The 15,432-nt window shown below is 38.9% G+C and overlaps 1 gene segment (V, D, J or C); it reads left to right on the top strand.

The window, feature by feature from the left end:
* Window positions 1-15,432, top strand: part of LOC110306477 — a 768,718-nt gene that overhangs the window by 185,487 nt on the left and 567,799 nt on the right. Inside the window, 1 exon segment of the C gene segment in view lies at window positions 9,002-9,016. Coding sequence covers window positions 9,002-9,016 — 15 coding nt within the window.

Raw genomic sequence — 15,432 nt, 5'->3', positions numbered from 1 at the left:
TGTGTGTGTGTGTGTGTGTGTGTGTGTGTGTGTGTGTGTGTGTGTAATTACCTACCGGACCAAACTAAGTTTTCTACTTGTTTTCACAGATGACCTTGGACTAATGGAGAGGAACATTTACTTGTGTTGATGTAATCTCTCTTCCACTTTTATTTGTCTCTTTTAGCAGACTTGGTTTCCACCAGGTTTAATCACTTTGTGATGTGCAATTTCTACTATAATCTAGAGTTTCTAAATTTTTTGAATGAAAGCTTCCATACTCCACTGTCCCTCCTCAGTTTTTTTCTTCCTTTTGCCTAATTTAATGAGAGGATTTTCAAATTGATCTTCTCCGCTCTTTTTCCTTAATGATGAGATGAACACTATTCTCAGATGCTATCCCAAAGCTCAGTTTGTTTGCCTGCAGTGCAGGAAACTGAAGCCCATTCAAACCTGAATCAGTTAATTAAATTAGGATAAACCTTTTGTTCAATTTTTCAGTCAGAATATCAGTCACCATTAAAGCAGAAAAGCAACACAGAGCCAATTTCTGTCAAATAATGAATCTTTTTCAGTGAGAAGTCAAACAAAATTTGATCCTGTATATCTATCCCTGTTGATTCTTGAAAATGAGAACCAAACTTAGCAACTTTAATTATGATTAGTACTGGTAACTTCCTTTGGTGTGGCATAAAATAAACTGTGGGAAGTAAATTTAAGGGGAAGTGTGTTGGAAGTGAACCCATTCTTTTTGGAGCCCAGAATTGAGAATATATAGAAGTACAATTATGATTTGCATACTGAAATTCAGCTTAGCAGTCACTCCATATTTCTTGTGAATGAATAAGAAATATGCAGTGAGAGAAGAACTAAAATACATAATAACAAAAGTAATTCACAGACTCCTGGGTACACATAGGTCTTTAAAACATTTTACACTTTCTTAGTTGAACATTGGAATGCAGGCATGTCACATGACTTCAATTCAGACAGGGAATTTCCCAACCTCAGGAAGCAACTGCATTCAGACCTGGAGCTGACTCAGGGTATTGGATGTTTATCAGTGAATAGGCATATGGAACTAAATGTTACAGGAATGAGCATATTACAAACCAATGACACTCCCTTTTACAACCCAGGAAATGAAAAATTGAGTTGAATAAACACCATAATGTAACCTTTGTGTGCAAGTACAAAAGAAATTAAATGATAATTATTCAGTTTTTCTCAAGGAAAATGATGAAATATGATACCAAGTTTTCCAACATTAACATAGTAACCTGACTTGTCCAGCCTATTTACAAATAATGTAGTGTTGGGTACTAAGGAGGTGTGGGGGAAGGAAGAGGGAGGGAAAAAACCCACATCCGGCCAGAGTTCCTCCTATGCTCTGGGCAGGTGGTTGCGGGAAGGATGCCAGATGCTTTCCACTCGGCCCCTGGTGGGCATCTTCGTGACCCTACTCGACAGGGGGTGGACAAGGCACAGCCCCCAATACTACGGGGTCCAGGGCAACACCCTCTGCCCCAGAGTTATGGGAGAGAGGGCAGAGGGAAAGAGGTTCCCAAGAAGGCGAGAGTTCTTAGTCCAATCCTTGACTGGAGCACAGGATGGCCTTCTGATGGAACAGCTCATTGGGAGAAAGCCTATCCCACTGTTCAAGCACTCACAAGGAATTTGTCCTTGCTGCACATGTTTTGAGACAGTCTGTATTCTCATGTTTGCAGAAGGGCATCTAGATTTTGAAGATCATAAATGGCAACAAATATCTGACAGTACTAGAAAATTATATAATTAACTACCTAACCCCAAAAGTTATCATGCCCTGAGGCTGGGAAATACTGAGAAAAAGACATAAACTGTTTTGTTTGTTTGTTTGTTTTGTTTTGTTATATTTTATTGGATATTTCCATTATTTACATTTCAAATGTTATCCTCTTTCCATGTCTCCCTCCAGAAACTCCTATCCCATCCTTCTTCCCTGCTTCTATAAGGGTGCTCCCCAACTTACCCACCTACAGCTCATCCCCATCCTGGCACTCAACTATACTGGGTCATTGAGCCTTCACAGGATGAAGGGCTGTTCCTCCCACTTATGTCTAACAAGGCCATCTTCTACCACATATGTGAACAGAGCCATGAATAGCTACATGTGAAATATTTGGTTGGTGGTCCAGTCCCCAGGAGCTCTGGGGGATCTGGCCAGTTGACACTTTTGCTCTCCCCATGGGGCAACAAAACTGCTAAGCTCTTTCAGTTCCTTCTCCCAAACTTCCATCTGGAACCCAAGCTCAGTTCAATGGTTCCCTGCAAGCATCCAACTGTTTTTCAGATTCTGGCAGAGCCTCTAAAAAGACAGCCATTTCAGCCTACTGCCAGCAAGCACATTCCAACACCCACAATAGCACCCAAGTTGGGCAAATGAATATGCGATGTTTCCCCAGGTGGGAAGGCCTTTTCTTCTGTCTTTGCTCCCACACTTTAACTTCATATTTCTTCCTGAGATTATTTTGTTGCCCCTTCTAAGAAGCACTGAAGCCTCCACACTTTGTTCTTCCTTCTTCTTGAGCTTCATGTGTTGTATAAGGTGTATCATGGATATTCCAAGGGTTTTTTTTTTTCCCCTAATAACTGCTTATCAGTGAGTGCATGCCACATGTGTTCTATTGTGACTGGATTACCTCACTGAGCATGGTATTTTCAAGTTCCATAAATTTTTCTGTGAATTTCATTAAGTCGTTTTTAATAGCTGAGTAGTACTCCAGTGTGTAACTGTACCATATTTTCTGTATTCGTTCCTCTGTTAAGGGACTTCTGGGTTGTTTCCAGCTTCTGGCTAATAAAGTTAAGGCTGCTATGAACATAGTGGAGCATGTGTCTTTATTACATGTTGGAGCATCTTCTGGTTGTATGCCCAGTAGTGGTAACCAGGTAGTACTATGTCCAATTTTCTGAGGAACTGCCAGACTACTTTTCAAAGTGTGAGGTGGAATCTCAGGGTCATTTGGAGTTTAATTTCCCTGATGACTAAGGGCATTGAATATTTCTTTAAGTGGTTCTTGGCCATTTGAGTTTCCTCAGTTGAGATTTCCCTGTTTAGCTCTGCTCCCCATTTCTAATAGGGTTATTTGGTTCTCTGAACTCTAAATATTGAAGTTCTTTGTATACATTGGATATTAGCCCTCTATTGACTTCTAGCATTGGTAAAGATCTTTTCCCAATCAGTTGGTTACCATTTTGTCTTATTGACAGTTTCCTTTGCCTTACAGAAGCTCTGTCATTTCATGAGGTGCCATTTGTGTATTCTTGATCTTAGAGCCTAGGTCACTGGAGTTCTGTTCAAGAAACTTCCCCTGTGCCCACGTGTTCAAGGCTTTTCCACACTTTTTTTTTTCCTATTAGGTTCAGTGTATTTGGTTTTATGTGGAGGTCCTTGATCCATTTGGACTTGAGCTTTATACAGGGAGATAAGAGTGGATCAATTTGCATTCTTCTACAAGTTGACAGACAGTTGAACCAGTACCAATTATTGAAAATGCTGCCTTTTTCCCACTGGACTGTTTAAGTTCCTTTGTCAAAGAACAAGTAACCATAGGTGTGTGGGTTCATTTCTGTGTCTTTAATCCTATTCCATTAATCAGCCTGCCTGTCACTGTACCAATACCATGCAGCTCTTATCGCTATTGCTACAGCTTGTGGTCAGGGATGGTGACTCCCAAAGAAGTTCTTTTATTGTTGAGAATAGTTTTCACTATCATAGGTATTTTGATATTCCAGGTGAATTTGAGAATTGCTCTTTCTAAGTCTATGAAGAACTGAGTTGGAATTTTGATGGGGATTGCATTAAATCTGTAGATTGCTTTCAGCAAGAAGGCCATTTTTACTATGTTAATGCTGCCAATCCATGAGCATTGGAGATCTTTTCATCTTCTGGGGCCTTCTGGAATTTATTTCTTCAGAGACTTGAAGTTCTTGTCATACAAATCTTTCACTTGTTTGGGTAGGCTCATGCCAATATATTATATATTGTTTTTTAACTACTGTGAAGGGAATCATTTCCCTAATTTCTTTCTCAGCCTGCTTATCCTTTGAGTATAGGAAGACTATTAATTTGTTTGAGTTAATTTTTTGTCCAGGCATTTTCCTTAAATTGTTAAATTGTTTCCTTAAATGGTTTAGGTGTTCTCTGATGAAATTTTTGGAGTCACTTAACTATACTATCATATCATCTGTTAAGTTGAAAATTTCATTCTCATCTACTCCTATTATCTGTAGGTTTGGTCTTCTCATTGTGTCCTGGATTTCATGGATGTTTTGATTTAGGATCTTTTTGCATTTTGCAACTTCTTTGATTGTTGTGTCCATGTTCTCTATGGAATCTTCTGCACCTGAGATTCTCCCTTCCATTGTATTCTGTTGCTGATGCTCGCATCTATGGTTCCAGATTTCTTTCCTAGGGTTTCTATTTCCAGCGTTGTCTTACTTTGGGTTTTCTTTATTGTGTCTACTTCTCTTTTTAGGTCTAGTATGGTTTTATTCAATTCCATCACCTGTTTCGTTGTGTTTTCCTGTTTTTCTTTAAGGACTTCTAGCTGTTTGGTTGTAATTTTCCTGTTTTTCTTTAAGAACTTCTACCTCTTTAGCAGTGTTCCTCTGTATTTCTTTAAGTGAATTTTTAAAGTCCTTCTTGTTGTCCTCTACCATCATCATGAGATATGCTTTTAAATCTGGGTCTAGCTTTTCGGGTGTGTTGGGGTATCCAGAACTGGCTGAGGTGGGAGTGCTGGGTTTTGATGATGGTGAGTGGTCTTGGTTTCTGTTAATAAGATTCTTATGTTTGCCTTTTGCCATCTGGTAATCTCTGGAGTTAGTTGTTATAGTTGTCTCTGGTTGGAGCTTGTTCCTCCGGTGATTCTGTTAGCCTCTATCAGCAGACCTGGGAGACTATCTCTCTCCTGAATTTCAGTGGTCAGAGTACTCTCTGCAGGCATGCTCTCCTCTTGCAGGGAAGGTACACAGATATCTAGCATTCAGACCTGCCTCCTGGCAGAAGATGAAGGCCTGAAACAGGGCCTGTCCCAGAAGCTGCGTCAATTCCACCTGTCCCAGAAGCTGTGTAGCTTCTTTAGTCTGCACTCTCACCTGCACAGACTAGTCTCTGAGAGATCCAGAACCAGAGATGGCTCCCCCAGGTGCTCCAGAAAAGCCATCCTGGGTTAGGCGGACACCTCTCCTCTGGCAGGAAAGGTGCCCGGATGTCTGGAGCTCAAAATGGGGTCTGTCCCAGAAGCTGTGTGTGTAGCTTCTGTAGTCCACACTCTCACCTGTGCAGACAAGTCTCTGACGGATCCGGGAACCAAGATGGCTCCCCCAGGTGCTCAGGCAAAGCCCTCCCAGGCTGGGCAGACACCTCTCCTCTGGCAGGGTAAGTGCCCGGATGTCTGGAGCCTGAAATAGGGTCTGCCCCAGAAGCTGTGTCACTTCTGCCTGTCCCAGAAGCTGTGTGGCTTCTCTAGTCCACACTCTCACCTGTGCAGACTATTCTCTGAGGGATCCGTGAACCATGAACAGGCTCTTAATCTTAGTTCTTTTTCTGTGGATGCAAGCACCATAAAATTGATGGCATTTCACCTGGATTAGTTCTTTTGGAGATCTAAACACCCATCACCAAGGAAGAGGTTTCCAAGTCAGTTCCACCTTGATGCACCTCTGTCTTGTATCCAGAGTATATAACTTCCCAAGCAACAATATTTTACATCTAGACATGGTGAATAACACAGAGCAATAGCAGCAGCCTGTATTACTTTGGGAGCTCTGAGATTATGATTATAACATTAACAACAACCGCAGCCCAATGGATTCCATTTTCTTATTGATTTGGATAAGATTTCAAGCACTGCACTTGTACAATATCAAATTTCTATCAAGAAAAGTCCACGCTGTGAGTAGTGGTAGGTGGTTATAGTGACAGTGAATGACTTTCTGGTTGTATTTGAGGCCTGTCCTGAAGGAAGGACTTCATGCTTAAGATTGTAACCCCTGTTGAAAAAAATCCAATGCCTTTGGAGGCTGTTGGTAGGCCCTGGGGATGGAGAAAATATTCTTCTAATTTTGTCAAATAGCCATACTGTCAAACTGCCTTCTCTATACTTACGTCTGCACACTTAGGTTTGTGCTGCTGTCAACCTTGCTAAGAGAACACTTTTCTCCCTTGTATCTGGGATACATTATAATATTATAACAGGTCAAGGCTCTGAGGATATGTGATGTTGTGCACTCAACAATGATACAGGAGTAACATGAAATAATAAAATTAATACTATGAGGAATTTGGATTTTTTTCTTTTTTAATTTATATTTTCTTTATTTACTTTACAAATGTTATCCACTTTCTTAGTTTCCCCTCCAAAAACACCCTCTCCCATCCCCTTCCCCATCTCTCTGTTCAACAACCCACCCACTCCTGCTTTCTGGCCCTGGCATTCCCCTATAGTGGTATTGCTGGATCTTCCAGTAGAACTATGTCCAATTTTCTGAGGAACCACCAAACTGATTTCCAGAGTGGTTGTACCAGTTTGCAATTCCACTAGCAATGGAGGAGTATTCCTCTTTGTCCAAATTCTCACTAGCATGTACTGTCACCTGAGTTTTTGATCATAACTATTCTGATTGGTGAAGGTGGGATTTCAGGGTCGTTTTGATTTACATTTCTCTGATCTCTAAGAACTTTGAACATTTTTTTAAGTGCTTCTCTGTCATTCAAGATTTCTCTGTTGTGAATTCTCTGTTTAGCTTTGAACATTTTTTTTAAGTTCTTCACATTTTTATTCTTTGTGCACAGAAATGTACACTACTTTTTAATTGTGTTATTTGAGGTTTTGGAAGTTAGCTTCTTGTGTTTTTAATATTGTTTGAATATTAGCCCTCTATCAGATGTGGAGTTAGTGAAAAAATTTTCCCATTTTATAGGTTACCAGTTTGTTCTATTGACTGTGCCTTTTGCTTTACAGAAGCTATTCAGTTTCATGAGGTCCCATTTATCAATTGTTGATTTTAGGGCCTGAGCCTTTAGAGTTCTGTTTAGGAAGGTTCCCCCTGTACCAATGAGTTTGACACTCTTTCCCACTTTGTCTTCTCTCCTATTCTATGTATCTGGTTTTATGTAAAGGTGCATGATCCACAGGGACTTGAGTTTTGTGCAAAGTTATAACTGCCAGTTAGAGCAACACCATTTATTGAAGATACTTTCTTTTTCCATTGTCCATTTTTGGCTTCTTTTTAAAAATTAAAATACCCATAAGTGTGTGGGATTATTTCTGTGTCTTCAGTTTATTCCATTGTTCAACCTGCCTGTCTCTGTGCAAATACCCTGAGACTTTTATGACTACTGCTATGTAGTACAGCTTGAGATTAGGGAGAGTGATTCCCCTAGAAGTTACTTTATTGTTGAGGACTGTTTTCACTATCTTGGGCTTTTTGTTTTTCCATATGAAATTGAGAATTTCTCTTTCCATTTCTGAGAAGAACAGTGTTATGGTATTGATAGAGATTGTGTTGAATGTGGGGACTGCTTTTTCTAAGATGGCCAACTTTTACTATGTTAATCCTACCAATCCATGAGCATGGAAAATCTTTCTCTCTTCTGAGGTCTTCTTCCAATTCTTTTATTAGGGATTTGAACTTCTTGTCATACAGATCTTTCATTTGCTTGGTAAAAGTTACGCCAAGGAATTTTATACTATTTGTGGCTATTGTAAAGAGTATTGTTTCCCTAATTTCTTATTTAGACTTTTTACCAAAAGTATAAAAGAAGGCTACTGATTTGTTTAATGTAATTTTATGTTTTGCCACTTTGCTGAAGTTGTCTCTCAGCTGTAGAAATTCCCCAGTAGATATTTTTGGGGATCATGGGTATATACTATCATATCATCTGCAAGTAGTAGTGCCTTGACTTCTGTTCTAATTTGATTCTCTTCCATACTACAGGAACAAGTGCTCTGTGATGTTCACAGCAGCCTTATCTGTAATAGCCAGAAGCTGGAAACAACCCAGATGTCCCTCAAAGGAAGAATGGATACAGAAAATGTGGAACACAATGTTATACTATCCAGCTATTGACAATAAGGACATCATTAGTTTTACAGGCAAATGGATGGAAATAAGAAATAGCCTGTGTGAGAAACTCCTGACTCAAAAGAACATACATGGTATGTACTCACTTTGAATATTATCCAAAAAGTACAGAATAACTAGGGTACTACCCACAAAATTTAAGAAGTTTAACAAATAGAAACTCCAAGAAATGATGCTTTATTCTCACTCAGTAGGAGGAAGAAAATAATAACAGGAGGCAGAGTGAGGCAAAACTTTTGCAGTGAGAGGGGAGGGGAGAAAGGAGAACAGGGTCAGGAATGGTGGGGGGAAAGAAGAAAAGCCCAGAGGGCCAACAGAATGAATGGAAATGTGCAGTCCCTGAAGGTGGGAGACAGGGAGACCCTCTAGAAAGTACCAGAGACCTGAGAGGTGAGAGACTCTCAGGAATCAATAGGAGTTACCTTAGATGAAATGCCCAACAGTTGGAAGAGGGAACTCAAAGAGTCTGCCTCAAGAGGAGGGCTGGTGTTACCAACCCACAGTCATAATTTCTGAACCTGAAGTGTTCCTGTCTAAAAGATCTGCAGGGACAAAAACGGAGAAGAAACTGAGGGAAAGTGGTCCAGTGACTGGCCCAACTGGGGATCCACTTCATGGGGAGACACCAAGGCCTGACATTCATACTGATGCTATGATATGGTTACAGACAGGAGCCTAGCATATCTGTCCTGAGAGGCCCACCTGGCAGCTGACTGAGACAGATGAAGATACTTACATCCATCCATATGACTGAAGTTGAGTAGCCCTAATGTTAATTAGGGGTAGGATGGAAGAAGCAGAACAGGAGAGCAACCTCATAAGAAGATTAGGAGTCTCAACTAACCCAGACCTCTGGGAGCTCCCAGAGACTTAGCCATCAACTTGGCAGTATACAGGAGCTAGTATGTGGCCTCTGACACATATATAGCAGAGGAAGGCCTGATCTAGCCTCAGTGAGAGAAGATTCACCTAATCCTCAAGAGACTTGAGGCCCAGAAAGGAGAAAGGTCTGATGGTGAGGTAATATCCTCTCAGAGACACAAGGGAGGAGGAAAGGGAGAAGAAACTTTAGGATGGGGCACCAGAAGGAGGGAGAACCCCTAGACTGAGCACAGTGTACCCAGTGGACTCCCCAATGAGCTCCCAAATGGGGTTACCAATGGGTTCCCCAATGGACAAGTTAGACAAAGGAATAAAGGAGCTGAAGGGGTTTGCAACCCCATAGGAGAAACAATATCAAACAACCAGACCACCCCAGAGCTCCCAGGAATTAAACCACTAACCAAGGAGTACACATGGAGAAACCATATATAGAAGAAGAAGGGCTTGTCATGCATCAATGGGAGGAAAAGCCCTTGGTCCTGTGAAGGTTCAATGCCCCAGTGTAGGGGGAATTTGAGGACAGGGAGGCAGGAATGGGTAGGTGGGTAGGGGAAGAAATAGGGGAAGGAGCAAGAGATAGGAGGTTTCCAGGGGTAACTGGGAAAGGGAATAACATTTCAGTTATCCAATCAAAAAAAGAGGAAAGAAAAATAAAGATATTTAAAGTCTTGGACTAGATGAGGAGTCCAAAGATGTGTGGGGTAAGGAAGTCAAGCAAAATGAATCAATAAAATGTCCAATATTTTCTTTTATAAAATTTGAAATTTTATGGGAGTTTTATTTTTAGACAAGCCAAAGTTGATAGAGAAAATTAAAACAGTGATCTTATACAAACTCCCAGAAGAATTTTTGGCAAGCTGTTATTTTCCTTTGTAGTTAAGTAAAACGAATTTGGACCTGTATGTGCATAAGGATGCAAAAGTCTCTTCTATGAATCATTGAAGTTTTCTGAGTACAATTGTTACTAGATAATCAAAAAGTGCTGAGGGTTATAGGAATATTAATTAAACTAAAATCAAGTTAAATTCTTAATAATTAAAATAAGGCTTTCTTCTATAACTTTCTGATAAATTTTAAATAAACAGTAATAGATAGAACACATACATGGATCCACATGTATGATTTTAATGTCAGATAAAGAATATTTCCAAGAATTAGAAAAATATAAGTATAAATATGTGCAAAACTTGTTTATTAACTTATTTATCTTAAAATCTGGTGTTTCATGTTTAAATCCAATCTTTTGTCTGAAAGACATCCTGGCAGTTTAATATCCAGTAAATCTTTCATGTACCTATAAAAAAAAATAAAAAAATAAAGAATTTCCTACATGAGTACACCCTCCCCAAACACAAATAAATGAGTAAATTTAGTGAAAAATTAGAAAAAAAATAAAAGAAATGTCAATACCAGTGAATACATGAAGAATAGGAAGCCTTATATATTGTTAGTTGGAAGGTGAACTTGTTAAATCACAATAAAATATTGAAGTGTTATCACATACACATACTAAACAATTTTCTAAGATTGTTACTGATAGTTAACTCATTCACTATATCCCTGCATTTTGTAATAATAACTTCACTCTCCACAACTTCAATCCTAGAGCTAATGATAGAGCAGAAAGACATGCAAATTAGGCCACCCTCAGCACATGAAAACCAGCCCAGAGTGACCCTAGCAGTGGGATCCCGTCCTGAGTTCCCCAATCTTCACATTCAGAAATCAGCACTCAGACCTGTCACTATGAAGTTGTGGTTAAACTGGATTTTTCTTTTAACACTTTTACATGGTAATTTATGGGCAAAAAGAGTTCCTCTGTGTGTATGTGTGTGTGTGTGTGTGTGTGTGTGTGTGTGTGTGTGTGTGTGTGTAACAGGGATAGAAGATTAGTAGATGTGTGTGACCAGCTTTCTCTACTATTGCAGGTATCCAGTGTGAGGTGAAGCTGGTGGAATCTGGAGGAGGCTTGGTACAGCCTGGGGCTTCTCTGAGACTCTCCTGTGCAGCTTCTGGGTTCACCTTCAGTGATTTCTACATGGAGTGGGTCCGCCAGGCTCCAGGGAAGGGACTGGAGTGGATTGCTGCAAGTAGAAACAAAGCTAATGATTATACAACAGAGTACAGTGCATCTGTGAAGGGTCGGTTCACCGTCTCCAGAGACACTTCCCAAAGCATCCTCTACCTTCAGATGAACACCCTGAGAGCTGAGGACACTGCCATGTATTACTGTGCAAGAGATACACACAGTGAGAGGACTTCATTGTGAGCCTAGACACAAACCTCATTGCAGGGGTGTTCAGGACCAACAGAGGGCGCACATGCCTATGGAAAAATCCTGTATGGCCTCTTCATGTATTGCTTTTTATCTGGAAAGTTCTCTGGAACTTACATTGCTTTATCTACCACAGAAGTCTTTGCAGTGGGAAGTGGCAACTGAATAAAATGCCTGAACTGTGAGAAACTGTACTGTGGGTGCAAATTTCTCTTTGGCCAGAGGGAAATTTTGGAGACACAATATTAAGCAGTAGAAACACAGATATGTTTTTTCCATTATATATTTGCTTTAGACATATTTCTCTGGAACATTTTGTGTAACAATTTAAAAGTTGAACTTTTACCATAGATTGTGCTTCCAAGTTTCCTTTGAGAAATACATCACAGTCTTACTGTAAACCAAGAATTAGTGACTTAGAAAAAGATTATTTCAGTAAGGTCATTCTTATACGTAAAAAGTTTATTTGTATGCTATAAAGCTAATACATTAAATATCATGTAAGATGAGATTTACTTGTACAATGTGAGTCATTGTTGATAAAAGAATTTTCTAGCTGTTGTTAAAAATCCATTTTTATTATTCCTGGTACAAAATAATTTTAAAGTTCAATCTTATAGGCTTTCTTACAGAAATATTGACAAAATATAAAACTGCCTCATTTTTTACACAATTCAATAACAATGTTTATTAAAAATAATTCTTTGTCCTTTATTAGTTTTAAATCATGAGCTACCCTTACTTTAATAATTTAACTCAAATAATATTTCTCCAAACTGATTTTTGTAAAGGTTTAATTTATTTTTGTCACCACATGTGAAAGGGCTTCTATCTCTCATGACCATCTCCAATATTTTCAGATTTGCTGAGAGTGGCCATTTTTACTGAGGTGAGTTAATATCTCAAACTGGTTTTTAATTTAAATTAGTATGATATCTAAGAATATTGAACACTCTTTTCCTTTGATTTCTTTATAAAGCCTTGCTTCCCTTGTGTCCTCCAAATTTTGTGACACACTCTTCCTGCCTCTTCTTCTGCAGAGTTCCCAGGTAGGACTGACTGTTCCAAGGTGTCTCAGTTTCTGCACATTGTCTGTTCATGGCTCTCTGACACTGATGTCCATCTGGTGAATAAAAAACTTCTCTGATGATAGCTGAGCAAACAACTCAACTATGAGTGAAGCAGAATGTGACAATGTGTGTGCTTTTATGCCAATACCAGGCCTTTTCTCTGCCATAGTTCTGTAGTAAAATTTGATCTCAGTGATGATGATACATCCAGCATTTTTATATTATTTAAGATTGCATTAGATATTCTGAGGTTTTTGTTCATGTTTTCGTATGAAGATCATAATTGTCCTTTCAATTTCTATGAACAATTGTAATGCCATTTTGATTGGAATTTCATTGAATTTTTAAATTGTTTTTCATAGGATGGGGATTTCAACTGTCTTTATCCTACCAATTCATGAACGGGGGGATTTTTGATCTATTGATAGCATTTTTAATTTTTTCTTCAACATCTTCAATATTTTACCATATAAATTTTTCATTGGCTTTGTTAGAGTTACCTCAGGATATTTTTAAATTTTCTTTTGGGTCAGTAAAATAGTCTCTGTGGTTGGCAATAAAAGGGGTAATAATCACACACACACATGCAAACACACACACACAAACACACACACACATGCAAACACACACACACAAACACACACACACATGCAAACACACACACACAAACACACACACACATGCAAACACACACACACACACCACATATTTTTCATACATTTGGTGGATGAAACAAGTTTTATATGCTCCAACAACTTTACACATATACATTCATCCATACATATGCTCACATTTGGTGGATCGAACTAAGTTCCAATATCTATAGGTTTTCTCCCACTGCTTTTATATCTCAGCAAAATCTTTCATGCAGTATTAAACTTACCATGTCATTACATTCTATATTTCTTCTCCTGGATGATTACAGAAAACAGTATGTTTCACAATATTTTTACATGAATAAACATTTTTGTATTACAAATGAAAAAATTATTCCCAAGAACCTACATATATCTGTAATGAAAAACTTCTTGTAGATTAACAAAGTGTAACCAAGCAAGGTAATTTTCTCATACAGTTTCTCTTGCTGGCATGCTACAATTTATGGTTACTAAGTAAGGACAAATTATTTTATTACTTATCTTAGAATCTAATATTACAAAATCTGATGAAATTCACAGCTCTAAGATGTTTTATAAAAGCAGTCATTTCTAATTTAAATTGTCAGTGTACACACCTACTCATTAACAATTTTTATCATACCATTACAGGAAGCTGAGGATTAAAATGGGTACAAGAAATTTGTCATCACCTTGGTCATTGGCCCAGCTTTACCAAGAGAGTCCTGTCAAGTATTAGTTGAAAGACTACATTATTCTTGTTCTCTGACCTCAAAAATTCCCTAGCTCAGCATTTAAGTGTGTTCTTTCTGAGCTTCAAATTATTCCCTAAGATTTTCTACATCAAAGATATTAACAAAAACATCTTAATCTAACTTTACTTGCAATCTACATCTCTAATTCCTTTCTGAAATTGATGGATAAATCATTAATCTGCTTCAATACCAATGCTTGGAAAAACTCAATCACTATGATTGTAAGTGCCAATTATACTTCCCAGTGAGTGGCTCAAAAGGACAGAGTTAGCACACAACTCACAGATTAGGAATATGATCATCAAAAGGAAAGCAAGCATTGTGACAAGAACATGAAGTTTTTAAGACACATAGCCTGTGGGACTCTGTCTCTCTGAGCAACAACCATCGTGGTTGTGATTACTGGTGGGCTATATTCCATGAATAATTAAGGTGTTTTGCTGTTCCTCTTCCATAGCCTCCAACAGAATTTAATATGTTGAGGCCTATCCTTGTGTCCCTAGTTTTTTTTGTTGTTGTTGTTGTTGTTGGTTTTTTTTGTTGTTGTTGTTGTTTTTAGGACATTCATCATACAGATTGTTGGACTTTATCAAATTCATGTTTTCCATCGAATGATATGAGCATGTAGATTTTGTCTGTCAGTCTATATTATGGGTTACATTTATAAATTTACATATATAGAAGCATCCATGTATCTCTGGGTTGAAGCCTGCTTGATCGTGTGGGGATACCTTTGCTTTATTTTTGGATAATTTTGAAAGTAATTCCTTTGGAAAACACACTAAGGTCCCCTTTTGCTATTTGAAGCCTGGAGACTTACTTTTAGGTCTCTGTATCACAGCAGAATCACATCACAGAATAGATATGGGACAGAGGAAGACCCAATCAGTGTAGAAAATACTGGAAAACCCTTTTGAAGGTCCAAACCCTCTGAAGAGAATCCCAGGCTTGCTGCTCCTCTTGGAGTCCTCCTAATGCCACATTAAACTTACGCAGATCCAGGAACATCATGCCATCTTCTTATATGGCACATAATAAATACTCAGATGAACTGAACCTGTTAGGCAGTAAATCCAAGTTCACGACTTTTTCCTTGAATTTTCAATATTTTTGGCTCTTGAGAATAGTTGGTCCCATGTTAGAGGACACTTCACAGACAAGGCAGTATACATTCCAGAGATCCAGTTGTGTTGTTGAATGTTCTAATGCTATATCTATTAATTTGGCTCCCAAAATTCCATGGAACCAGCATATCTGCATGGAATATACTGAGGGTCCCTGCTACCAGTAGGCTTTGATTGGTAAATAAAGTTGCTTGTGGTCAATGGCTGGGCAGGGAGACAAAGGAGGGACCTTAGGATTTCAAGGCAAGGGGCCAAGAAAGAAGGGGAATCACCATTGGCAGGAAAAAAACGGAGGTCCAGGACTGAGAAGTGTGGACAGAGAGACAGAGGGACTGTCAACATGTAAGCATCAAGGATCAGGGCCCAGGAGGGCTGTAGACCTGGGTCCAGGGTTGCAAAAATACTGAATATAGATTTTAGTAAGTAATAATTCAGGCATATCTGAGGGGTGTATTAGCAATGTGGAAGTTTGGAAGTACCCCAACCCCTGATCAGTTTAAGACATATTAAAATAGAACACTCTCTCTCTCTCTCTCTCTCTCTCTCTCTCTCTCTCTCTCTCTCTCTGTGTGTGTGTGTGTGTGTGTGTGTGTGTGT

The sequence above is a fragment of the Mus caroli genome, chromosome 12, assembly GCF_900094665.2.
Source record: "Mus caroli chromosome 12, CAROLI_EIJ_v1.1, whole genome shotgun sequence".
NCBI lineage: Eukaryota > Metazoa > Chordata > Mammalia > Rodentia > Muridae > Mus > Mus caroli.
This window is presented reverse-complemented; position numbering and strand designations above follow the sequence as displayed.